The sequence below is a fragment of the Passer domesticus genome, chromosome 12, assembly GCF_036417665.1.
Source record: "Passer domesticus isolate bPasDom1 chromosome 12, bPasDom1.hap1, whole genome shotgun sequence".
Classification (NCBI taxonomy): Eukaryota; Metazoa; Chordata; class Aves; order Passeriformes; family Passeridae; genus Passer; species Passer domesticus.
In genome coordinates, this window is record NC_087485.1 from 17,908,394 (window position 1) to 17,934,501 (window position 26,108).

General features: G+C 43.3%; 1 protein-coding gene and 3 long non-coding RNA genes across 5 annotated transcripts in view; 2 read left to right on the forward strand and 2 right to left on the reverse strand.

The window, feature by feature from the left end:
• Positions 1-20,742, reverse strand: part of SLC7A10 (solute carrier family 7 member 10) — a 39,856-nt gene extending 19,114 nt beyond the window's left edge. For both annotated transcript variants that reach the window (XM_064386884.1, XM_064386883.1), the window contains exon 1: positions 20,472-20,742. In XM_064386884.1, coding sequence (XP_064242954.1) covers positions 20,472-20,595 — 124 coding nt within the window. In that variant the 5' untranslated portion in view covers positions 20,596-20,742. The remainder of the gene's footprint in view (positions 1-20,471) is intronic.
• On the reverse strand, positions 5,666-6,330 carry LOC135279468 (uncharacterized). Its single transcript, XR_010346694.1, has 2 exons — positions 6,164-6,330; positions 5,666-6,013 (listed from the first exon to the last, which is right to left on the reverse strand). It is a non-coding gene; the product is annotated as an uncharacterized LOC135279468 (long non-coding RNA).
• On the forward strand, positions 6,439-7,534 carry LOC135279470 (uncharacterized). The gene is made up of 2 exons (XR_010346696.1): positions 6,439-6,507; positions 6,820-7,534. It is a non-coding gene; the product is annotated as an uncharacterized LOC135279470 (long non-coding RNA).
• A 45-nt stretch (positions 20,743-20,787) lies between the features above and the next one.
• On the forward strand, positions 20,788-24,907 carry LOC135279465 (uncharacterized). The gene is made up of 2 exons (XR_010346688.1): positions 20,788-20,920; positions 21,305-24,907. It is a non-coding gene; the product is annotated as an uncharacterized LOC135279465 (long non-coding RNA).
• The last annotated feature ends 1,201 nt before the right edge of the window (positions 24,908-26,108 follow it).

The following is a 26,108-nucleotide window of genomic DNA, read 5'->3' on the forward strand; positions in this document are numbered from 1 at the left end:
AGCTCTGAGCTGGAAACTGCCAGAACTTTCTTTGTTTAAGGAGAATACATTCTGGGTGTAACTATCTGCAGGAGCAGGACAAGGACCAGACAGATTTCTGGATAGTTCTTTCATACAAACATTCTACTAATTTTTTTTTGTAAATTAAGTAGTGAATCATATTATTAAAAAATGCAATATTCTTCATGACTGAATAAAGAATAAGGCAAAATTACCTTCCAAAGTCTTTATGTATTTCATATTACTTTGCACTCACAACATGTGCAAAATCCATATCAGTAGGAGTGGAAGTGCTACACCCCTTCTGATAACAAAATGTTCTCATGAAAATCTGCCATGAATGTGGTAAATGTGCCCCAAAAGTAGCTTCACTTCACTTGGTGTAGGACATGTTTAAAAATATGTGTGGTGGAGATACTGAAATACTCCAGAAATTAAGGTGTCAGAAACTGCCTGATGAGAAGCAGTTTTCAGGAGGTCTTGGTCAGCAGGAACTGGAGGGAATTTGGTCAGCAGCTTTAGGGGTGAGAAAATGCAATATGCACTCTTTCCCATACATACCATGGTATTTTGTCATCTCTTGTTTCTTGGTGTTTGTTGCCTTTTTTCCTCCTTTTCACAATAATATGGAATACCATGACAACCTCAGCTTTTGTTTAAAAATTATGTTACCAACCCTTATGAGTCAGAAGGCAAGCAAAATATCCTGAAATATATATATATCACTTCTGAGATCTTATCCAGTGTCATGATTATTATTATTTTTTTTTGGGACAATGTTGAGAGCAGTTTCCACATCCTAGAAAAATAGGAAATGGGGGAGGGGAATAAAAAAGAAAAAAAAAAAAGGAAAAAATGTCTGTGTCTTTTTATCTCTCCAGTCAAGTAACATATCCAGCAGTGCTGGTAGTAAAATTAGTAGAATGTTTGCATGGAAGAACCATCCAGAAATCTGTCTGATCCTTGTCCTGCTCCTGCAGAAAGTTGCACCCAGAAATTATTCCCCTCAAACAAAGAAAGTTCTGGCAGTTTCCTGCTCAGACAAAGCTGCAGATGGGGAGCCCAGCCTGTCCTCTGTGAGCTGCTTGCTCAGCCCAAGCAGCCCAGCTTGTGGCTCCTGGGTGGGGTGAAGCCAACCCAGCTCTGCCACACGGCTGTGAAGGGATCCAGCCTCTGCCATCAGCCATGCTCCATTTCTCACTCAGTGCAAGTGGGTCCCAAACCTGGTTTTCTGTGAAGAGAATGCCAAACCCCCTCATCCTTTCAAATCTCCAGTTGTTTATCTAATTCTGTTTAGGATCTTTTGTGACCTGGCCCTGTAGTGGGTTTCCCACACCAGTCACACACATGCAGTGTGTAGTTTTGTTCTGAGGTCAGCACCTCATGTAGAGCTAAACCATTTGGGAACTGTGGTAGTGATGTGAACATTGGGACATTGGGCTTATTGGAAAATCCGGTGTTTTCATTTTGCCTTTGGCTTTTGAACTATGGGAGTGCATTTGGGGTCAGGTATGGGGTTTTGATGTCTTTTCATATAACTATGAGAACTGAAACTCATTTCTTAAACAAAAGCTGAATTCTCACCAAGACACTTCAAGAACTTCACTTTGAAGGAAAACAGTATCCCTGTGCTTGTAAGAAAATAAAGGAGCTTGGCAATACTTGGTATATTCACTTAGTATGCAAAATCCTTAAGGCATCTTTTATTTATCTGCAGCACACAATACACACAGACTATAAAAACAGTGGATCTTGCAGCCTGTTGAAAGTATCCATCAGTTCTGTAAGAATGGATTTATTATATTAATATATAAAATATATTAATTATATTTATTATATGTAGGGGCCATATTTGGTCTTCCTTGGATAAAACCAAACAATTTCCTGTATAGCTAGCAAAGAAAAATATCACTCATGCCTTTTTATTGCATGCACATTTCTGTAAAGATCTGTTGTACATCTGAAATTCTGAGTGGACCAGTAATTTGTCTAAGCAGCTCTTTCCCCTTCAAAGTGAAGTATTAACAGCAAAGAAATTCTGTGCCTTTTTATTTTGTTCTGGGCACAATGAGGTAAATCAGTTTGTGCCTAGTTGTTCAGTGAGGGATTACAGCAGGCTGAAGAACTGAGCACGGTTCATGAGCAGAATCCTGCCAGACTGCTGCAGCAGTCACTCACATTCCATGGAGTGTCCTCAGGGGATGGCACTCCACACTCGGGGTGGGCACACAGCACCCAGAGGGCTCAGGTGGGCAGGGTGATGCCCAAAGGCAGTGCTGGGTTAGCAGACTCAAAGCCTGGGTGTCCTGCTGCCCTCAGCGCTGGTGTGCAGGTGCATCCCCTGGTTACTGAACCACAAGAGGAGCCAGTGAGACAGCTCAGTCAGTATGAGCATGGTGAGAGATGATATCCCAGCTGTAGAGTGGGTGTTTGACTGCTGCAGCTGTGACAGATGGTCTGAGTGTGTGTCTGGGTATATTTACTGTGAAGGGCAAGTCTGGCACCCATTACTCGGTGTCAGTGTGTGCAAGCTGTAGAAAATGGAATTGGTTTTTTCTTTAAAGTAAATGTTGTGACCAACCTCATTCAGGTACAGCTCTCTCTTGATATATTGGTATACTGTATCCTCAACAGGCAGTTTTCACTGAGAATAGAATAACAATCAAAAACTTCTCCCATTCTCTCAGGACTCCCACATCTAGGTAGACATTGCGCAGGCCAACAGGATGACAGTCTGTGTCACTGCTTAAAAAAGTTCTCTTATCAACAAATGCTGAAGCTTTGCATCCTGCCTAGGAATTATAAATAAATATATCTTTTTCAGTAGAAAATATTGTAAAGAACTGAGAATCCTGTTTGGCAACAGCAACAAAGAAGCTTAATCAAAAGGAATTGTGCTTTGCAAACTGTTTAAATCCAAATTAAATATGAGGTGGATTATATCAATAATGGTGACGATGTAACTCATCATGATATTTATTTATGTACGTATTTAGCAGAAATCTGCTAAATGAAGCAGCTTCTGGTGCAGCTAATTGCCAGTTAATTGGCTGCCAGGAGTTAAACACTCCCAGCTGAGGATGTCAGTGACCGGTTTTGACTGCCACGGCCCCTTTGTGAACTCAGGGCATGACACAGATACAAAACCAGTCAAGAAGTAAAATGAGCAGCTCATAATTTTGGTGCAAACTGGAAGTTCTGTGGCAGCACAGACAGTCCCAATGGCTCTGTTTATTCACAGTAAATAAACTTGCTGCTCTCTGCCCTGGCTGAGCTGGAGCTGTGGCTCAGCTCGTGCTGGGAGAGGAGGCTGCCATGCACCACACAAGTGCACATCCAATGCAAGGACTGAAGTGTCCCCTCCTGCCCCACTGAAATACAAAAACTAAATGAAATTCTGAATCATGACAACAGGTCTAAAAAATTGCTAGGCTGTAGGGACTCGATGGAATTAAAGTCATCAAACACTTCAAGTGAGTTTTCTTAACCTCTAGTCAAACATGAATTTAGGCTATGTGGCAGTTAAGGGATTGGATGCAATTTCTTGGAGTTCTTTGTTTTTAAATAACATTCAGAAAACTCTTAATGAAAAACAGATAAAGAATGAAAGGATCTATAAATCCTGGTATTAAAATAATAGCCATTTAATTTTATATGCAAGTAAAAAAATGGAACTTCTGTATCAGTGGAAAATGAATTATGGCTGCTCTGCTAATATGCTTGCAAAAAAACCCCCTCAAAAATGTCTGTAAAAATAACAGCGATAATTTAATGTCTACAGGGATTAGTATTTAACAAAATTAAACTTAACACCTGACTTCAAATATTTATGTTAAAATTCCTAGCAAGCCAGAACATGACCAGCCATTATAAACTGCTGTTCCAGCATTCCAACTGGATTTTACTGTGTTAAGAATTTATAATCTGATTATACTACACACAACTTTAAAGATTTTAAAAATCAGGCTGCTTCTAATACTGAAAGGAGAGTTTTCCTTAACTTCTATTAGATGTATAAAGATGATCATTTACCTTCTGAGCACCAATATGCAGGTTTAGTCCATGAGGGCCTGAACAACCAAAATTTTCTAACAATGAAGGTGTGGATAGAACAGAAAACTGAGTTAAGGAAAGTAAATATTTCAGGCATAGATTCACTAATGGTACCTGATGCAGCCTTACAAGGTGTGCAACAGTCTGTTCCAGTGATTAGGGCTAGATTTTGCTATTGCATGAGGTACTGTGGAGAGCTGTAAATAATTTAAATTTCTATATATTAAAAATCAATATCTGCTCAGCAAGGCACAGCTGTGCCCTGCCCAGCTGCACGAAGGACAGGGAAAAACTGACTTGCCCATCTGGGGGGAAATGGGCTGGAAATATTTGTTATCTGGAGAACCTGAAGAGCTGTGGCAAGGATGGAATATCATTCTTACCCTGAATTTTAGCGAATGTTACTGTGGGTGCCAAATTTTTGTGTTTCTGTTCTCAACCAGTCTGCAGGATGATGGCATGTATCCTTCCCCAGAGAGAGAACAACCTCTGCCTTCTCATCTGTTATTTTAAGAAAATATAGGACTTATTAAATTGCAAAGACCACTGATAAACAGAACTAGCAAGTGGACACACCTTGTGCATGGCAGCTGCATTGTTGTGGTTTTAGGAGTGTGTTAGGCAGCTGTGCTGCAATTAGATGAAAAAATCACAATCTAGAGAAGAGCAATCAAGGTAAATTTGTGCTAACCTCAGTCTTCACAGGACCTTTAATATATCTGGGCCCATTTGAATGGTTCTTTAAAAGTAGTAAGCTGCACATTTGGCTCTGGCTTAAGGTATATAAACTGCTTAATGTTGATGGTTTGTTTGGGTTCCCTTTCCACTGGCAGTGGAAGGCAGCCCTAAAGGAATGCAGTACTCTAATCCTGCAAGATGCATTTATGGCACTGCAGTGCTTTGCTATTCAGCAAAGCCTGCTGCTTGCCACAGGAGACTGACCATGTCAGGCCATTAGTAATCCAACCTCTGCCAAAGTACCCAGCAGCTTAAACCCACAAAACTGTGGTGGTTTAAAATGTCTACCTTTTTGTAAAATTAGTGATAATTTGTCAATTACTTTTCTTCAACAGGAGCAGGTTAACTGAGAGAAACTTCACCAAGAAAGCTTTCCAACCTCTGTTTTAGTAACATGGTATTCACAAAATACAGCAGCTTTCAAAGGAGGTTCCTTTGGTATGTGTTGACTGCTTGTAGGAAGGGCACAGCTGTACCATAAAGACCTCACTAAAGGAGATACCATGTGGGGATATTCTCATTATAGTACTTGAGTCAAATGCAGATGTTCCAATAGGCAAAATCAGCACTGGAACCTCTGATCCAGTTCTCTGGCTTGCAAGCATCATGCTCTCCTGAGTATGTATGTGGGCATACACTAGGTTTGATAGAGGAATTTACAAATCCTTTTGTCCTTTGGTCCAAAATTGCAGGGCCTACAACTGAGAGGGAAACCTGGTTGTCCCCATCAGTCAGAGCCAGTCCTGGCCTGCTGGAGACTGAACATTCAGGTGATGTGTGCAGAGCACAGATCTGCACTGAGGCAGCTGAATGGCCAGAGGTGCTGGGATCAGGCCTCTTAGGAGCACGTGAAATAATAAAGATGACAGATGTCTGCTAGTACATGGTTTTATTTGGTTTTATTTGAGTAACACTGTTACAGTGTGTTTATTTCAAAGAAGAAGTTAAAGCCTCTATGATAGGATTTTGTTGTTGCTCTAAACTGAAACTCCTTTTATTCTGCTAATCCTTTCACAGGCTGCAGGCTCTGTCTCCTCTTTTCAGGCACACAGTCCACTGCTTTATTTCCTGCTCCTCTGTTCTGACTCTTGTACTTGGTCTGACTTCTCTACTTCCTTAACTTCTGACTTGCTCTCCTCTTCTCTTGCCAGCGTTGGGGTATGTGGGCTGCATTTCATTACCATGAGGAGGAAACCTCAGCCTCCCTTGCCCTTCTCCGTAGCTGCAACGATAAGGCAGAAACATCAGGAAAAGCCTTCTCCTGGGGACTGGGTGACTTTTTCAGTGGGATATTCCCACTGTGAGCTCCCACAGGGCAGCTGTGCCAGGAGGGGATTACACCCTGCTGCTTTTGCTGAGCTCCATATTGCACCTTCCTCCTTTGCCTTATTCCTTGCCATCGGGGACCTTGGCAGGGTTTGTTGCAGGGCAGTGCTGCCAGGTGAGGATGAGGGAAGCTCACAGACAGCTGCAGAGCAGTTCTTTTTGGTGGCTCCCACTGCATCCCCACTGGCAGTGGCACCTGGGTCTATGGGGAACAGAGGCTCAAACTTCCCCCTGACTGTGACACATAAAGGAGCTACTGTGACCCTCGAAGCAAAGGAGAGAGGCTCAACCCTCCTACTAGTTTCCAAAGAGAAACTGAATGCCAAGACTACCTTGGTGTTGTGAGAGGGATATGGAGGAAACCCCTGTGCCAATGCCTGGACTGCCCTGGTAAGAACGTGCCCACTGACTGCTCCCTATAAACACTGCACCTTTATGTTGCTTTGGCCTTTGGTATCTGTCCCTATAAACACTGCAGCTTTGTGTTGTTTTGGCCCTTGGTATCTGTCCAACATCTGGTTTCTGTGCTCTCTGGATCTCATGATCCTGACTGGGAATTTTACCTGCAAATGGCAGAAATGTGTTGTTAAATTCCCTGATGGGGAAATGGGCAGTGTGTAAAGCTCTGCCCTGCAAGCATGCTGGAGGACATTCTCTAGGACACTGTGTGACTGATAAATTCTGATAAATTCTGGTTTTAAGGAAAGCACCTGACAGTGGAGATTGGTCCTTCTGTGGTGGCTGAAGGGACAGATGCCAGCCCATTCAGCTGATTTCATGTTTGTCCCTCCGCTGAGAAATCCCACAAGTGACAGCTGCATCTCTGGGAGCACTCTGACAGGGCCCTCTACACTTGCAGTGATTTTTGGTATTTATCAAGAAGAAAAGCAGTTCCAAAATGCTGCTGTAAAGCTCACCAACTCAGCTGTAAAAACAGCCAAAGAGTTCAGCTGTGCTGGGGAGTGCTGTGGCTCAGACAAGGACAATATGACGCATACAGCTCTTTACCAGGCCACTGGTAAAGTCCCCTGCACCACCTTTGAACCAAAATTTGTTTTATGGAAAACAGGATTTTTTCCTGTTTTTCTCCCCCTTACTCTATTTTTTTTTCTCATTGTGATTGATCACGGTGAACGGATTATTCAGTCTGGAAAATCCATCAGCAGCTGCTGCCCAGTGGGAAAGCCTCTTGCTTGCTTGTTCATTCCTGAAAGCTGTCAGTCCTCATGGATGTGTCATTGGCCAAATCAGAAAGATTAAATAAAACATCAGGATGCAATTTGGAGAGTTACACAGCACACAGAAGGATTTTTTTCTTACACAAGTCTAGGCTCTAGAGGAAGAAACCAGCCTGGAAGCTGGCACATCTCTCTGACCCCCCCATTGCTCCACACTCCCTGCTCACCTCTGCAGCTTTCTGCTGTGAGAAGTGTTCCTCCTTGCAAAGTAAAAACTTTATTTGTTGTATTGGTGTCCTTGCAGCCCTCAGCTATGGCTGCCAAAAACCCACATGTGCTCTGCACCAGCCAAGGGACAGTGTGGGGATTTATGGGGCAGCTTTACAGGAATGAGAGGTCTGGAGAAAAAACACAGCTTGAATTTGATTGCTCAACTGCAAATAAAGCAAAACCTAATTCCCACTCTTGCCTCTGATTTACTGGGTTTTATGCCTTCAGCTCTGATCCCACAAAGATGAGCCCTGCAGAAGTGTCCTCAGACTCAGGCTAGCTGGTGGATTTTTGACTGTGCTTACACAGCTTCTGCAAACTTGGGATCCATTAAGAGCATCTCTAAACCAGGCATCACTTAATCCTTGATTTCTGAAGGGGTATAATGGGAACTTCAGTATGCCAAACTTTTCAGGTAAAGCTTATTCTTCAATATTACCCTGAATATTAAAAGGCTAAAATGTTCAAAGTGCCTTCCTGAATTGAAATTCCTGGCAATACATATTTAAAACAAAGCTATATGAAAATGGCAGTAACAAATCACCCAAATACATCAACTGTCGTGTTGTAGCTCATGTTATTGAGAAGAAAGATTGATTCAGAGTCTCCTGTAAGGTCTGCTGCCATTGCCTGGGATCTTACACAACCTTATTTTGGATGCAGATGTAAACAAGACATGAATTTAGCAAAGCTTGGGGTTGTTGCAGGTTTCACACCTCCTTAAACGGAAATAATTCAGTCTCTGGAGTTTACATTCTTCTGGCTGTAAATCTGTGTTAGTTTTACCTCTTAGCACGGTAATCTCAGCATTTACATCTCTAAGTGGCTTTATCTCTGTTTTATCAGGGAATACAAAGATAGGCAATGGTCAATGAACTGAGGTGGAATTTAAAAGCAAAAAAAAAAAAAAAAGGTATTTCTGTATTTATGCTTCCTGGGGTGTGCAGCACAGCACTCAAAATGCACTTTGGTAAACAGCTCAGCCTGAGTTTAAATGAGATTACAAACACCTATCAGCCCAGTATACACTTAACAGACACCACTTAGGATGCTGTGTTGCTGTCCTCATGTATCTAGAGCCAGTGCGGACTTGTATCTTGACTTTATTTTTAAATATATAATTTATTTTAAAGAAAAAGTTTAGACAATTTTACTGCAGAGAACTAGAAGCTCCTGGATTTCCAAAAGAAATGGCAGCTTTTCTTGCAGTCCTTAAATATCTTTGATCTGGGAATTTAAGGACCTGTTGTAATAAGATCAGGAGTTAGCAACATTGCTATATAATATTATTATGCATGTATGAATCTTGTATTTGCATATATCACAAGTATCTTTTGAAATTAAGTATCTTCAGAATTATGAGACTTCATGTTGCTCACTGGTGTCTTTATGTAACAGTTTTATCTAAGCAGTTGACCAGCTGTATAAAAAATTCATCAAAAGAATGTCACTCCTGCCCCCTGAACAGAAAAACTTGTTCATAGAATAATCTGAGTACACAGAAACATGGAATTAAATTAGCTAATCCTGCAAAATAGATGTTAACACAGACTTGAACATCCCTGCCATCACAGTGTATGGGACCCTGCTTATAATCCACACCTTCTGTTACAGTTTTGTAAGAGACTGGAGATCTGTCTTGTTTTCTTCTTTCCTGGTTTCCTAAAGTATCAGACTTATGTTTGAAGCATATTCTTTACAAATGTCACTTTACAGAAGTTTTCTCCTTGGTTTTTGGTTTTTCAGTTCTATCCTTCTGAGCAGCTAAATCTCAGCCAAGAGTTCCTCAGACTGTTTCAGAGGGCCTCAAAAGGAAACAAACACATTTCAATAGATGGCATCTTCACAGCCCTCTCTTCAGGGAGGATCTGTGAGGTGGTGGCTCAAAGTGAATTTGCTCCTTGTGCCCTTTGTGTGCCCCTTTCCCTGTCTGAAATACAGAGGATGATCCCCCCTGCTGCAAAGGGCAGCCAGGATGCTGCTCCTGTCCCTGGCTATGTTTGGTCAGTGACAAGAGTGTTCATTTTTGGATTTGTGGCAAAATGAGTGAGTGGGACTGGCCCCTGTAAGTTCAGTTAATGAGAACAGATGACACTTGTGGGCTTTGCTCTCTCTGCAGTGCAAGCTGGACACAGCAAGGTTCATTCTCTGGCTGCCAACCTCACCCAGGTATGTGGGCAATAAAGGATTAATCAGTTTTGCATCTAGCTGCTTTCATTTAATTTAAAACCTGATCCTGTGAGACAATGAAGTCCTCCACTCCTGTTGCCTTCAGTAGGATTTGAGGGACCAGTTAAGAAAAGGGACTTTAATTTTCTGTCAGGAGCACAAGCATGTGAAGGAGAGCTATTCCTTCTGCATGCACTTGTAATATGTACAGGATTGGGCACCTTTTGTAAAGTCTGCTTAAATCTTGCTGTGTTGCTAGGGAACTGGCCCTGTCCACAACCAAAAAACATGGAGACATTGTGTCCTACTGGTTTCTGGCAGAGTTTACCATAAGAAATGGCTTAATTGCAACAAGATCTACTAGCAGGAGTACAAAAAATGTGATTTGCCAGCTTTTTTGTCAGCTTGTTTTAAAATTACAAATATTTTAATTCTATCACACACATGGAAATCCCTTTCAAGCTAAAGGCTAGGCATGTGAAGACAGCACCAGAATCAAACACTTCTTTCCTTTATTCTTCAAAATACTGATTCAGCTATTTTTAAGTTTACTTGAGTCAAAGTACAGAGTTTGCAAGCTTAACAAGCTTGGATACTCTCTGCTCTTTTGTACTAACTAAGGCTATTACTATTTTCAAGACTCTTATAAAAACACTTGATTATTATGTTTCCAAAATGTATGGTTTTTCAAGTTTTCAGACTGCATTTAAAAGCATCAGAAAAAAGAATTCTGTATTTATGGAGGCCTAGAATGACATTTCTGATACAGTTTCTTATCCCTTTCAGGACATCAGAACTGCCTGAGTTGTTTTACATTAGTGATAAAACAAGGCTTGAAACCCCAGATACCACAGAGTAAGTCTGCTGTCAAAACAGGACAAAATCTGAGTAGAGAAAAAAGTAAGCCATGGGGAAATCAAAATGAAATATAGTCTGAGGTGACCTCCCTTAAAACAAACAAGTAAATCCTGTCCTATTAAGCTCTCAGGAGAGCTGCTAAAGAATTTTGAAATAATCCAGACAAGGAACTCAACCCCACATTTTCATTCTTGTCAGTCCTTTTCTTGCAACTCCCGAAGAAAAAATGATCCCTTGTGTGTTTTGTACAAAAGAATGAATTTTTATGATATAAAAGCACACACTTTAAAGCTGTAAGTCCTCATTCCTTGGCAGTCATTATCTTCAGGTTTATGGAGAAACACATATTGATCCTTTCCAAGGCACAGGTGGGCAGGGAGGCAAGAAACTCTTCTGGATTCATCAGCCTTCTCCGTGGGGCCTGACCAGGAGCAATCTCACAGCACAATACCATTAAAAACCTGGAATATATGGCACCTGTTAATAGCTTTCTCTCCTTCTTTCAGGATAGTTACACAATTTAACAGCAAAAATATGCAAGACACTGAGGAACTGGGAGGCTAGTCAAGCAAGGATGTTTTTTCTTGTCACACCTGTAGCTGATAATGTCACATACGTGTACACAAGTGCAATGGCCTTTTCAGAAAACTCCTTGTCTTACAGAGAAAGTGTTTCAATATTCAGACCTCAGCTTTTGCCTTCCACTGTCTGGATGCATCTCTATAAGAGAGCAACTTTTTATACTGACTGTGTGATTTTCTAGCCCAGAGTTAATGTACAATAATTAGCCTGCCTGTGTGTTGACCAGTGCTTCATGTGAATTAGAAATTTTCTGATGGGCAGCCTTGTGACTTTCATTGCCACAGATCACATTAATACTGTGGATTTTAGCTCTCTGACCCAGTGAAATCAACAGAATGAGATTCTTCCTTAACTTGATTTCTCCTGGTATTTGTGGATGTAAATAAGGCCCTTATATTCTTCAAACATAATTTTTTGTGGTACACTATTTTAAGATGTTTGGCCTGATCTAGATTAAGCAGCTTCATATAACTGATGAAAGAGCTATTGTATTTCACAGCAGAAAAACTGCCCCTCATCCAGATCACTGACCTATTTCTTGGAGTTAGAGGTAGACTTTGTAAAGTTTTACTGATTTTAAATGGCACGTTTTACACTATTGTTATTTTGGTCCCACATCTGAAGTGTGACTACGCCATTATTTAAGGATCAGATACAAAATAATTCAACTTGGTTTTCAGATGCAAAAAGATTTTATTTTTTTGTATGCTTTGGTACTAAAGAAAGTGTTTCTAAAGAAAGTGTTAAATGAATCAGAGCAATTCAGCTCCAGGGGTTATTCCATTACCCAGTGATACTGAAATTCCCCAGGCTTAAACATCAGCAGTATAATCCTCACCACTTTCCTTGCTCTGGGATCCAGTGGAATTTGTCTCTATTGCCTGAAAGAGATGATGAACCATGTCTAGAAGGAAGAATTTAAACAGTTCACCCTAACACTACACTGGTTTGTACATTACCCTGCAATCAGAAAACCAGCATCTGCACGTTCCTGAAGATGGGAACAGCCTATAGACAATCACTCTTCAAATCTTGCTTTTCCCTCCTGACTTGCAAAGGCCAGTGCCAGAAGAAAACATGAGGAGAATAAACTAATACTGCATAAAGAGATTTTGTGGAGGCTGACATGAATAAATGTATTTACTACTACACATATCTTTCCTCTGCAGGACAACAGGGCTTGCATATTCTCTATGCTCTCTCACTGTACAGAGAGGGCTACAAGCATTTTAAAAGGAATTAGGGTGTTGAGATGCTCAGTCAATGTTGGATTGCTGGCTCCCTGCTCTTTGCCATGGAACATCTGCTAAAGAACTCTTTGGGAGAGTTCTGGGTTTTTAAGGACCAGCAGAATAACACAACACTGTTAGGACGTTTTATATTTGGGGCACTTCAGTACTGACAAATGCCTTCTCATTTTATCATGCTGCAATTAAGATGACAAAAAAGTGTGGCAGCTAGTAGAAACTCCCCCCACAGTACAACAAAAAACAGGGTCTCAAAAGGAAAAGTTTGGCACATGAAAAGCTGCAAACAAAAAAAAGCTAAACCTCCACCAAACCATTTCTGCTTGTTGTGAGCCTGCCAAAGTAGAGCAGACTTTCTCAACAGAAAAGGCTACATTATGCTAGAAGGAAATGAGCTGCAAGGCACAGGAAAAGGGAACACGAGTGGAGATTTATGGCACTGCTGAAAGCAGGCACTGTCCTGCCAGATCAGGAGTGAGACACTTACCAAAGGATGCTACCTTTGTTAGTTCATCTGTCAAGGAAGGAGTTTCTGTTGCAGGGTATCTGAGCTCCTGGCATTCACTGCAGAGAGCTCATTGCTTCAGCCTTGTGATCAGAGTCGCTGTGTCTCAATCAGAATTTCCTACTTTTTTTTTAGAAGGTAGGAAGGTACAAACCCCCTTAAACTAGCAAAACTCACCCAAACGAAATCCACTCAAACCAAAATTGTGTGGCAATAGTTGCAGAAAAATACAAATTCAGGTTTTATTTTTTTCTCTCTTCATATTGTACATGTGAGACTTCACATGCTGAATTCTCCTGGATGTAGACTGCAGCAGAAAGGCACATCTGTGGACAAATAAAATTCTTTTCTTTTTCCAGAAATATTCACTAAAGAAAAAATATAAAGTTAAGGCTTTTAGGGCTCTTCCCCCCCTGCAGGAATTTCTAATTACTGCTCCTTTTTAGGCTTCCTCTGTAAGTCAGTTTAGTCTCAGAGGTAAGCTGCTAGTCCAGAGAAGCTGCAGAATCTCCCTGAATTTTTATCAGCCTTAATTTGAACTTTGCCATGGTTTTTACTTTCAAGTGAAACTACAGCTTGTTTTCAGCTCCCTAAACTCAAACGAAAGGCTACCCCAAACAATTCTGATGGAGAAGTATGTTGGAACAGTCTTGAAGAACATGGGAATGGTATCACCCTTAAAATATCATGCTATGATATTTTAAGGGTGATAAATGTAAATTGCATTTTGGATGAGCATCTGCTGGGCCAAGAGAAATATAGGTTGGATATCAGGAAAAAGTTTTTCATGGAAAGAGTGATAAAGTTCTGGAATGGCTGCCTGGGGAGGTGGTGCAGTCACCATCCCTGGGTGTCTTTCACAAAGCCTGGATGTGGCACTGGGTGCCAGTTGAGGTGTTGGGGCTGGGTTGGACTCCATGATCTTGAAGGTCTCTTCCAACCTGATGATTCTGTGATCTCCAGCTTTCTTTTTTATCAGCTGCAGGATCAGATCTTTCTCAGCAGTATGAACCTTTTTTCCTATTGGGTACCATACCAAATTATGGATATTTATCATATTAAATGTACATATGGAACGTGGACATGTAATTTTCCGTAGCTTTGAATCTGAGCCTAAGCCTCTGGGCTATATGGAAAAAAACATTCACAAGTCCCTCAAAAGTGTCTTTGTGGTTTCTCACTAATAAGGAATACATGCCAATCTTAAACAAAGATTGACTGCTGACTTTACTAAACCATAATTTGCATTTATGACAGGACAAGACACTGAATTGCAGTTGTCTACAGTCCAGAGCTAGATCCTGAACTATTGCCCTGAAAAAAAACTCCAACAGTTGTGCATTTGTAAATACTTTGTGCATTCCATCAGTAAGTGCCATGTGGAACTAAATGCTCAAAATATTAATTAGCAAGGTATGTAACAGATAAGGAAGGCTGACTCCTTTCTGAAGTGTCTAGAAACAATTTTTTTTTGAGAGAGAGAAGCATTGAAGTGTAATCTGTATTACTCTCACAAGACACCAAACAAAAGTGTGTCCTGAAACTTCAGCTAGCTATAAAAGTGAAATGCTCTCTCATGGATTCAGAGAGGGAGAAAATTCTTGCTGCAACAACACTGTTTTCTGTGACTCCAGGTAGGATCAAAAAATCAGGAAAAATCATCCAATAATGTGGATGGTGGTTCTCTGCTTTTATTTCATACATCTTTCTTTCTGCTGCAGTCCTGTAACTGGGGTACTACTCCAGTGAAGTCCATTGGGTCTGACTAGCAATGATCTCCTAATGATTTGAGATGTTACTTGATTAACAGATGGGTCTGATTCAATGACCAAAACCCAGTCCACTTGAGCAATGGGGGCACATGAAACATGAGCAGAGAGGATACAGCAAGCAGTGTGCATCAACACCTATCCACTTCCACTTGAAAAAGAGGAATATGAAGGCTATTCCCAGTTCCACGTGTTCTCTCTCCCCAGTGCTAAGCTAGCAGCTTGCTGAATCCTGTTCCTGCCTAGGTTTAGGCCAACAAGGACTATCTGTGGGATTTTAAGGGGTGTCAGAAGGGCAGGAGGCACAGCAGTAAGGAGACAGCTAATTGACACACAGGAAGGCTGGCAAATGGTTCTTTGTTACTGAAAAAGTCACATTGGAGTGCTGCAGTTGGAAGTGATATTTATGCAAATAAAAACTTCCATGTACATACATATGCAATTATTTATGTATAAGCATGATGACAAGCAGATATAATCACAACCAAGCTGTTCTCTTGATGGATTATCATGGTGTGGGCAGTAAATTGCACTACACCCTAGGACAACTCTGCCTAAGGAAGCATCTCTGATGGAAGGAGCTCTCTCAGCTTGTGGGCATTCTGCTGAGACCATCCACTGGGCAGCTGACTGAGGTCAGCTGGCATGGAAGTAAGCCTCTGCTGCTCTCTGGGAAATTGGACAGATAAATTCCAGAAAGGTACTTTCAGAACTAGCAAAAACTGAACATACTGCTCACTGGTCAGCTGAACACAGTCTTGGTACTGTCCCTGGACCTGAATCAGGACCCAGTTTATAAGGGATCTTACATCAAATTCATGTGTGAGCAGGGTAAGTACCACAAGCATTTTTTAAGCAATGCCAAGTCAGCTGATGCAGATAACTTGAGCCTGTGCTCAGCAAAATGAGATGTATTTAGTTTTCGCTGACATATTTCATTGTAGTTCAATTTGTAAGCCTTCTAGTAGGTCTCATATAACCTGGTATTAAATCATTCACAAGTATAGAACAGATTTCATCATAATGCTAGTATGATCCTGTGGCTACTTTCTTGCAGTTTTACAACCACACAAATAAAGGTTTTAAGAGATGTTTAACTGTTTGTTTTATATAATGTTACTTGACCTGTATTTAACAGTCAAACAACCCTTTTTACATGTGTTATATATGCAATCTGTGAATACAGTTAAATATATATTTCTGTGTAGGAATGGTGAATTTTGTTGTTCAGACCCAAAGAACCAGGCTGGTATAAAACATTAATCAGCTGCGTTTTCTAGTACTTGTACTTTTCTAAAGAACAATGGAATTTCGTAGAAATTACATCAAGTCATGGAACTTCTTACTTAGCTTTTTATCTACACAGGCAAGACTCCAAGGAAGGCACTGTATAGCTAAGGATCCTGTGCTTAAAGAAAATGCACATACAATAATCTTAATTACACACACAGTTCTACAAATGAGATGTAAAGCCAGCTATGTGTGTGTACATGAAATAACTGTTCAGTTAAATACAGCATTGATTTCTGTGTCTGCTAAATAAAATCTAGTGTGGATTTCAAACAATTACTATCTATATGTTACTATCTAGGACATAATAACACATAATGTATGTCACCACTTTTTAAGCTGTATCACTTCATTTAAGTATTGGCAAGCTAGATTTGCAGTGCATGTGAGTGCATTAGGTCATTAATGTCTGGAGCCCGTGAGAGATTTGTTTCCACTGTATATAACCATGTTTGAGACAGAGCAGTTTGGGTGCTTCTCCAGCATGTCTCAGGCACTTTGCAAAAGTGCTCTTTCTGTGACAGAGATGAATTGCCAGAAAGATTTGCTGCTACTACTAAACACTCTTCAGTTTTACAGTCATTAACTACCAGTCTCTATTTAGAGTTAAAAGGTTTTGTATTCAGTACTTATATTTACATCAGGATACTCAGAAGAGCTGTCCTCTGCCTCACTGTGAAATAAACTTTGGAAATAGCCTTCTTCTCTAATCAGGCTTGTTTGTAAACAAGTAAAAAATATAAATAATGAAAGACTTCTGTTGTGCAAAAGCTAGGCTGCTGGAAGAGATCAGGAACTGTTCTATGGGGTGGATATAGGAAAGACACATTTCTAATTTGATGTAGTTTATTATGGGGTTTTTTGCATGTTTTTTTGTTAGATGAATGGTACTTCTTATGGCAAAACCTCTCAAACCTCTATAAAAGGTGGATAAAAATTTGAAAGGATGAGTTTTGTGAGTGCATTAAGACATCATAGCAATTTATTGTGTTGATAAATACCTCTGTTGTAAAAGTAGTAAGAAAATTGCCCTACAATTCAAAGCATGTCAAGAAGATTGAAAAGGAAGATCTGTTTTCCAGGGAATTAGCACAGGGTATGGCAGCTTCAGGACAACTGGCAGGATGCAGGCTGCCTGTGCCCTCCCTGCTCCCTGAACCAGGATGTGCCCCACACCCACAGGGCAGGCTGAGCCCCAACAGCCATGGCATGTTTAACCTGGATCTACCCTGAGACGTCGTTTTTATTCTCTTGGTTCAACCCTGATGGAGTGCTACTAACAGACTGCAAATTCTACAGACTACATCCTGCCATTAGGAGAATACTCTCAAATGCAGTGTGCTCCCACCCCCAAGGCTTCTCTTTCACTCGTGTCACTGCTTTCCGAGTGCTCCCTAGCACTGTGTGACTCCCCAGCTCTGCTACTCATATAACACCTTATTTTAAACAAGCAGAATTAGAAGGCAACCACAAACTTATCAATCACGTATTTATGAACTCATATTTAGAGTATTTTTCAAATACTGCCTCATGTTTCCTCTTCTTAATTACTAGAAGATTATAATTCTCTATATCCATCCTGCAGCTGATTAGAATTGTAGAACAGTCAGCTAAACCAGAACATTTAGAGTAATGCTGGCAGATCACAGCCTCAAACTTCTACTTGATAACATAAAAATATGCTCATATATTTTCAGTACCTGCAAGAACATTTAAAGACAATTAAGAAAGCATAATCCTTATGTCCATACAGAGCAAGGAGAGTTTTTTTTCAAAAGCAATTTCTGGTTTTCTTGGTATTCTGAAGTATGTTCTCAGTATGACTTTGCTGTGGGATGCATCAGAATCTGATGTCTAAACCCTTGAATTGGGTTTCCCTCCTCCACTCAAAACCAGAAAATCCAATATGATGGCTGATGTAAAAGTCCAGGTCTGTCCTTTGGTCTGTTCCCCACTGGCTCTGACACACTGACTGCATCTGCTTTTTCCATGCCATTGAATCACTTGGGAATAAATCTTACGGCAATGTTAAATTCTATCAAACAGAAAATTTGTGAGTTAATTGGTTGCCTAATATCAACTGGGATCAACTAGTTTATTTTATTTTATGAAGGAATTTTAAATAAGATTTCATTGAGTTAACTGCAGTAATGGCTTGCAAGCCAATCTGATGTAATTAACAGTGTCCTCTGATTTGAGGCTGTCATGTTTTATGCAGTGGCACCTACAAAGCCAGACAATATTCCTACCACATACCACTTTGTTACAGAAGACTTTGATATGTGATGTAATTTCATGCATCTGCACACAAACAAATCAAACTAAAAAATAGGATCCTATGGTTGTGTTTCAAACGTTTTCTATGAAAATATGGAGAAATTTGCAGAAGAATTTTTAGGCTCTATGTGGCAAAGCAGATAACCTTCTCTAATACTTAGTCCACTTGAGAGTACTACAGTTTATCAAAAATGTCAGTGCTGTTCTCTGCTCAAATGTCCCTGATTAGATGAGAGGCTGTTTCACAAGATTTATTTTGGACAGGCATGACATATATGAATTCTGCTTGCAGGATATTGCAAGCTTGATGAAAAGTTGACTGGGAGAGAAGGGTAGCAGTCTCAAGGTACCATTCTCTAATACCTAGCAAACAATAGAGATGCCATAAATCTTCCCTATGGCCAACAGCAACTCGGGGGATACCTAACCCTGGAAGTGCCTTGCCTACAGCAACGTGCAGCACCAATACTTTGCTCTAACACAAGGTCATCTGTGCTCCTCTGAGATCCAGAACCAAGATTTTCCCATTAAATATGCTGAGAGATTCAAAATAAAGGTATATTTGGATATGTAGAACACATCTCCCCAAAAACTGCAGACACAGATTCAGATTTCAGTGTTTCACTATGGGAATGGACTGAAATATTCTCCTTGCATGTAAAAGCCTTGACCACAATGATCACATTCAATGGCAGTGATTTTTTTTTTTTTTTTGCAAGACCATATCCACCTACATTGGACATAGAGGCATACATGACTAAGAGCATAAACTGCAGTGATCTGCACTGTGATCACCTATAGGAAGCATGCAGTGAAGTCCTCTTCCTCAAGCTCGGTGACATCAACCACAGAGTCACATCGGGGCGTCCCAGCCAGCTCTGCCACGGAGCCGTGCATTCCCACGGATGTGGCAGGTCCTGCTGTGCCCGCTGTTACCTCCCTGGGCTGCCGTGGACCTTGTGAGTGTCACTGCGAGCCCTGTCCCCAGGTCCTGGCGACAGGAACGACTGGGGCTCAAAAACCCTCTACGGGGTTTTGAGGCTGACTGGGTTAGTGCAGGCTGCTTTTATTCACCAATCTTCCTGCCCCACGCCTGGCCCCACACCTCCAGCACCGATGGAGCGCACGGAGGGACAGAGCTGAGGACACCGTGCCCCAATTTCCCACTCCTGACTCTATTTCGGGAGCAGCAGCTCTGCCCGCGGTGTGAGCGGTGTCTGCTGCGGGACAGCCCCGCGGTGTGCCCATGGCTCGGGACATCCCGCGGTGTGCCCATGGCTCGGGACATCCCGCGGTGTGCCCATGGCTCGGGACATCCCGCGGTGTGCCCATGGCTCGGGACAGCCCCGCTGTGCCCATGGCTCGGGACAGCCCCGTGGTGTGCCCATGGCTCGGGACATCCCGCGGTGTGCCCATGGCTCGGGACAGCCCTGCTGTGTGCCCATGGCTCGGGACAGCCCCGCTGTGCCCATGGCTCGGGACATCCCGCGGTGTGCCCATGGCTCGGGACAGCCCCGCTGTGCCCATGGCTCGGGACATCCCGCGGTGTGCCCATGGCTCGGGACAGCCCCGCGGTGTGCCCATGGCTCGGGACAGCCCCGCGGTGTGCCCATGGCTCGGGACAGCCCCGCGGTGTGCCCATGGCTCGGGACAGCCCGCTGTGCCCATGGCTCGGGACAGCCCCGCTGTGTGCCCATGGCTCGGGACAGCCCCGCTGTGTGCCCATGGCTCGGGACAGCCCCGCTGTGTGCCCATGGCTCGGGACAGCCCCGCTGTGTGCCCATGGCTCGGGACAGCCCCGCTGAAGCCGGCACTGCCCCACCGCGGCTCCGGACACCCCGGCAGCGCCTTCCGAGAGCCCACGCTGCCACCTGCGCTTGGCAGAGCCCCGATCTCAGGCAGATAGACGAATCAACCTGGTTTAGCCTGGTTTAGCGCCGCAGAAGCCTCAGCAGCTCACCGGGCATCAGGAAGAGCCCGCAGGAAACCTCCCGGTGCGGCGCCCGGCTGCGGAGTGTGCCGAGGGGCTGGCCGCAGCCGGCAGCTCAGCACACGCCGTGTGTCAGCCCCGAGCCGCTCGGTGCAGCCCCGCGCTGTCCCCCCGCCGGTGCCGCGCACCTGCCCGCGCATCCCCGCACCGCCGCCTGGCCCCGCGCCGGCCGGTCCCGAGCCGCGGGGCTGCGAGCGCTGCGGCCCGCGCTGCCCTTACCGATGATGATGGCACAGGCGCTCACCAGCCCGATCTCCTTCTTCAGCGCCACCCGCGCGGGGCCGCCGGGCGCCCGCTGCTCCCCGCCGGCCATCGCTGCTCTGCCCCGCGGCCCCGCGCGCATGCGCCGCCCCGCGCGGGACCCCTGAGGGCGGCGGCGCCTGAGGCTGCACCGCCCTCCGCACCTGCGGCTCGAGGGGCCGCGGGGACGGCAGAGCCAGCGCTCTGCGGGGAGGGCTCAAGGCCGAGCGCCGGGCTCGGACACTCGGCGTGCCGGGCAGCGGGTCCTGCCCGGCGCCACGAGCCAGCCCGGCGCCGTGCCCGGGCCCCCTGGCGACCGTCTCCTCTTGGGCTCCGTTAGTTGAGGTAGTGCGATAGCGGAAAGAACAAACGTTTCATTGCTTGTCATCGGTACCGCCAGAGTTAAAACCAAGACGGCAATGCCCAGGGTTGGCTGGTTTCCGTAATTTTTACTTTAGTTTCTCGGCTCTTTCTTCCCCCGTTGTTTGACGCTTCTGACGGGATCCCGCCCCAGCTCCCTGGCTCCTGAGGGGCTGCCGGGGCTGAGGGGCTGCCGGGCTCCCTCCTCCGTCCCCCACAGCCCCGCGGGGCTGAGGGGCTGCCGGGGCTCCCTCCTCCGTCCCCCACAGCCCCGCGGGACTGAGGGGCTGCCGGGCTCCCTCCTCCGTCCCCCACAGCTCTGAGGGGCTGCCGGGCTCCCTCCTCCGTCCCCCACAGCCCCGCGGGGCTCGCCGGGCCGGCAGCGGCTGCTGACGAGCTGCGGGTGTCTGCCGCGGAGCGCAAGGAAAGAAATGTTTTCTTTCCTCACACAGGAAAGAATGAATGTTGGGATGTGCGTTCGGCAAATCTTTGCTCTGTGAACAAACTGCCTTCACAGGAATGTCAGTGAATGAGGTCTGCTCTCATATGATATCAAAAAGCTAAATCATAGCTTGGGGACCTGGGCTCTTCCCTCAAGCTGTAACAGCCGAGGGTTTATTGATGGCAATGCCCAGTTCGTCACATGTTTGTAAGAGGAACACCTCCCTGAGAGCATTTCTGTGTTCAGAGAAGACCCCCGTGTGGGTGACCTATTCTGAAAGTGCACAGGTTAGAAAATTTCCCAAGATTTTGTGGTGACTGACAGCGTGCACCAGCTGCGAACAGTGAGGCAGTGGGAGCTGGTTGTGGCGGGGTGGGACAGGGAATGTCTGGCTTTTCACCTCAGTCAAGGAAGTTGGGAGGTTTCTGTGGTGACACCAATCTGATTTTCTTTGTCTTCACAATGAAAAGTATGACCTAACAACTGGTAAGCCTTTTGAGAAAATCCGTGGATTATTCTTAGAAAGCTGATAATTGTAAGTGATTTTACTTTATACTGCTGCTTTATTCTGCTGCTTTTATAGAAAGGCTTACTGATTTTCAGAGGCTGAGGCTTGTTTCCTAAGTGGATCTACTGCTCTGTTTCTGAACGAGCTGCCTCACTAACCACTTCTAAAATGTCCTTTTATTGAATTACTATGTGACAAGAAAGTTTACAAGAAGAGTTACTTTTTGAACTGTATGAACAGTACTACTCTTCTCCTTTTAAAGACTACGAAATATATGCAAAGACTGGAAACAAAGTTTCAGGTATTCAAAAGTAACCTGATGTATTAGGTGTTTCTTCACGCTACCCTAATTGATTGCTTCCCAGCTTTGTTTCTTAGTAACTCGTGTATAGTCTAGTAAGTACCTCTGAAAGTCTCTACATGTTAGCCTTGTACAGGCGTTATAATATATTTTGGGAAAGTTTTCTATGATAGTCTATGTCTTTTGTAAAAGCTAAAAAAAATTAGTTTCAACACCATTTTAAAAAGTACAAAAGTTAAGAAATGTGAATGAATGGTGTTTCTAACTCAATAGAGTTTCAATAACCTAATGAAATTTAGTCTTAATTAACCTTTACAGAAAAACCACACAATCTGTTAAGTGAATGACACTTTGAAGGATAACACTGCCCTTGCTTTCTTTGGCTGTGGTAAGTGTTGCTTTGCTCTGAATATGTGTATGATCTTTGTGGTATTGTGAGGAAGATAGAAATGCCAGCCAGCCCTCTTTACTGATTAGTGAGCAACAGAGCATGCTGGCTATGGGATCATGGAAACAAATACTAGAATTCAATTAACTCTAATAATCTTCAACTGATCAGTAGCTGCAGGATTTTTTAATTTTTTAAATTTTTTTTTTATTTTAATAATCTGGCCAGTTTAGAGGGCTTTGCCAGGGAAAATGCTGGATATTTGTGCCTGTGTGTACTCTGCCTGCTGATAGGAATATTTTGTTCTGTAATTGTTCTTTAAGCCAAGAGGAACAGCTAAGTTACTATGCCGATTTAACAGGTAATAAGAAGGAAAAACCTAACAGAAAACCACCAGAAATCTCTCCTTAGGAGAGGCAGTCAACAAACCATTAAAGCTGTGAAAAGCAGAGGAACCTTAAAGCATTTTGTGTTGCTATCCAGTTTCACCTCGGGTGTATTTTGAACAAGACTGAAAGAGCTGGCACTGGAGAACCATGGAGGGAAATCTCAGCTTCATCCCAGCGAAACCTTTTGCAGCAAAGACGTCAATGAACGGCCACATCTCACTGTGGCTGAGAATGGCAGGATATTGTCTGTTACACCTCACAGTTCCAGCACCGATCCTGGTTTGTCAGCTCGATCCCTGAGGGCAGCACTGTGCCCTTGCCTTTGCGTGGGGCTGCTCCCAGGAGGAACAGGCGCCTTTGTTCCTGGGCAGCTGTGCTGCCAGGGGCTTCTGGCACAGCAGACCCCAACGCTCAGCTGCCTGCCCAAGCAGGGACCTTAAAAATGTCAGTCTGAGGGGACCTTGCCCTGAGAGATGACATTAAAATTATACACTTGCCTTTTTCTCGAGATGCTTGGCATTAATTTCATAGGTGCCTCTTTGTGGCATCCCTGCCAGAATGCACTTCCTGGTGCAGGTCAGAGCCCTGTGGGCAGCTCAGCCTGGTTCTTGGTGGGCACGTGGGGTTGTGGGTGCTGGTGATGAAGGAGGATGGTGGCTGTGCAGCAGCAGCACAGCCCCTTCCTGCCACATGAGACTGAATTCATGCCCTATGGATTAAAGGGCAAGGGGGTGCAGCCAAGAAATCTGTGCTAGTAATTTAATTTAGAATTGTATTCCTCGACCACTGTAGAGAATTTAATTTTTCTCATTTGTCCCGGGACAAATTCTTTCCCTAAATCCATATAAAGAACGCTGATTTACTGATTCTTTTCCCAGGGTGTGCATAATAATTTACTTTCCTTTTCAAAGTTTTGAGTGTTTTACTACTGGTGAAGGATTAAGCAGGTGGCTGTTTACGACACAAGTTTTCAACATGCCCACATCCATAGCAGAACACTGGAGTGTAGAACAGCAGTGAGCCAGAAACCTGTTGGAAAAGACAGCAGTGACAAAGGTTGCTCACATTAACTGCCAAAAACTGCTCTTTCTTTATTTTCTTCCTATTTTTTTTTCAGGCTGAGTGCCTGCCTGCTACACTGCGGTTTTTGCATGAGGGTGAAGAGAGGACTCTTCTCTGTTTGTGGTAGTGTTGGCTTATTTAGGTTGTGTATTTTGTCCTTCCTGTTGTTAATATAGTTTCAAAATGAGCAAGTCAGAGGGCATGTAGGTTCTAATTAGTAGTTATCTGAGGCAACTCTTAGAGCAGAAAACTCATTGAAATTGTTTTGGATTTGAACATACTGTATCTACTTGAGTGACAAAACGCTAGAAAGCAAAAAAGCCAAAGTTCTTTGTCGGAAGGCAATTGCTGCATAGCAACTGCATAGAGGGGATGCAGTGAAGCTTGCATGTATTCTCCTTTGTTGCTATTTTTGTCCTTATTTTCTTCATGTTCTGAAATGTACAGAAATTCTTTAAGTTGTTGGAATGAGTTTCATTCATTGCTACTTATCCTCTAAAAAAGAGAGAAGCAAATAACGGCAATTTCAGTTTTGTATTTTGGGAAGAAAAAATGAAATTTAATATGCTATTCGTGAAGGGATGCTGTGACTGAGATTTGAAATGAATGTGATCTTTGATATATGGAAAGCAAGGTTAAAGAAATGTAAAGATTCTCCATGATAGCAGATATTTTCCCCCTGTCTCACTCCATTTTTGTATCTATCTACACAAATTTCTGTTTTTCTAAAATATGACCAACCTTACAAAACCAAAACTTACAAGAGTTATTAAAACATAATTCAACTTTGAACTTAATGGGGTCCATGAACAGCAACTGGGAAACAGTTACTTGGAAGAATAACCTGTTTGTTGTATATTGTTAAATAAAACAGTGGGCTGGGTGTCTTAGCAAAGGGAAATTTGGAGAGTAATGGGATTGTAAAGTGTTTCTTAATTGCTAATAAACTTGTGAGTAAGGCTTTCCATGTTGTGTCTGTGGAAATCTCATACAAAATGTGGGAGTCTGATGTTAACTGTCCTCTGGATGTGCCCTGCACAAGTGCCTGTTAGAGGGGTTTGGCCACCCCTGCAGCTGACACTGCAATGGGATTGCTGTTACTCTGTGTTTTATCACACTTCTGTAGCAGGACAGAAACTTGTAGAGCATTAGGATTAAACAAGAACACAAACAGGAGAAGGCCACCCATTAGTGGGAAGTGACATCAGTGGGAGGGACTCAGGAAGCCTTTCCACTTCAGTGTGGCTGAGTCCCAGCAGGTAACTCTAAATGAAGCCCAGGTGCAGGTGGATCAGTTCCTAGTTGAAAGCATCCTACTCTCCATCACCTTTCTCTATTGTGTTCAGTCTCTAAGCCAAAGGTGGAAAACAGTGACCTTTGTATTTCTGGTACTATTTTCTATTGTACATCTGTTTTCAGAAAGCTGTAGAAGAAGAAGGCACATGAGTATGTGACTCCTGTGTGACTCCCCAATGCCACAAGAAAATGGGGATGTATGTTTGAAAAGGAAAGGCAGAATCTTTTTCTCTAACTCAGTGAAGTAGGAAAATGTCCAGAGTAGCTTTTATTGTGGGTAGCTACTCTTCTCTGTAGTAAGGGGAACAGGAGAGAGGTTCTTTCAATAGTGGAACTGTTGTGGCATTATGTTAAAGAGGCTCATGGGATCACAGACTGTGCTGAGTTGGAAGGGACTCCAAAGGATCATTGAAGTCCAACTCCTGGCCTTGCACAGAACACCTCCAAGAATCACACCAGCTGCCTGAAGCATTGTCCAAATGGCAGGGAATGGTGTATGCCTTCTGAATTCTGCTGGGTACTGCATTTCTTTGAGAAGAGGCACAGGTAAGGCTGACTGTTTGCACTGACTGATGCAATGGTTCCATGACCCTCTGCAGGATCTGGGAACTTTAATGCCATCATTTAGGAATCTCAGGAGGTTCTATAGGTAGTGTCACCCTGCTTTGTGCTCCTCTAGCAGGAGTGTTGAGCTTGTGCACAGCAGGGCCCTGCCTGGTTTTGGTAACTCCATAGCTTCTATAAAGGACAGTATTTTGACAATGTACAGAAAATTCAGGGCCAGCTGCTTCACATCCTTTGAACAGCACACTTTTATCTGTAGATTCTGGTGACTGGAGTGTTTGTGTCTTTTAGGTAGATAAAGTTCAT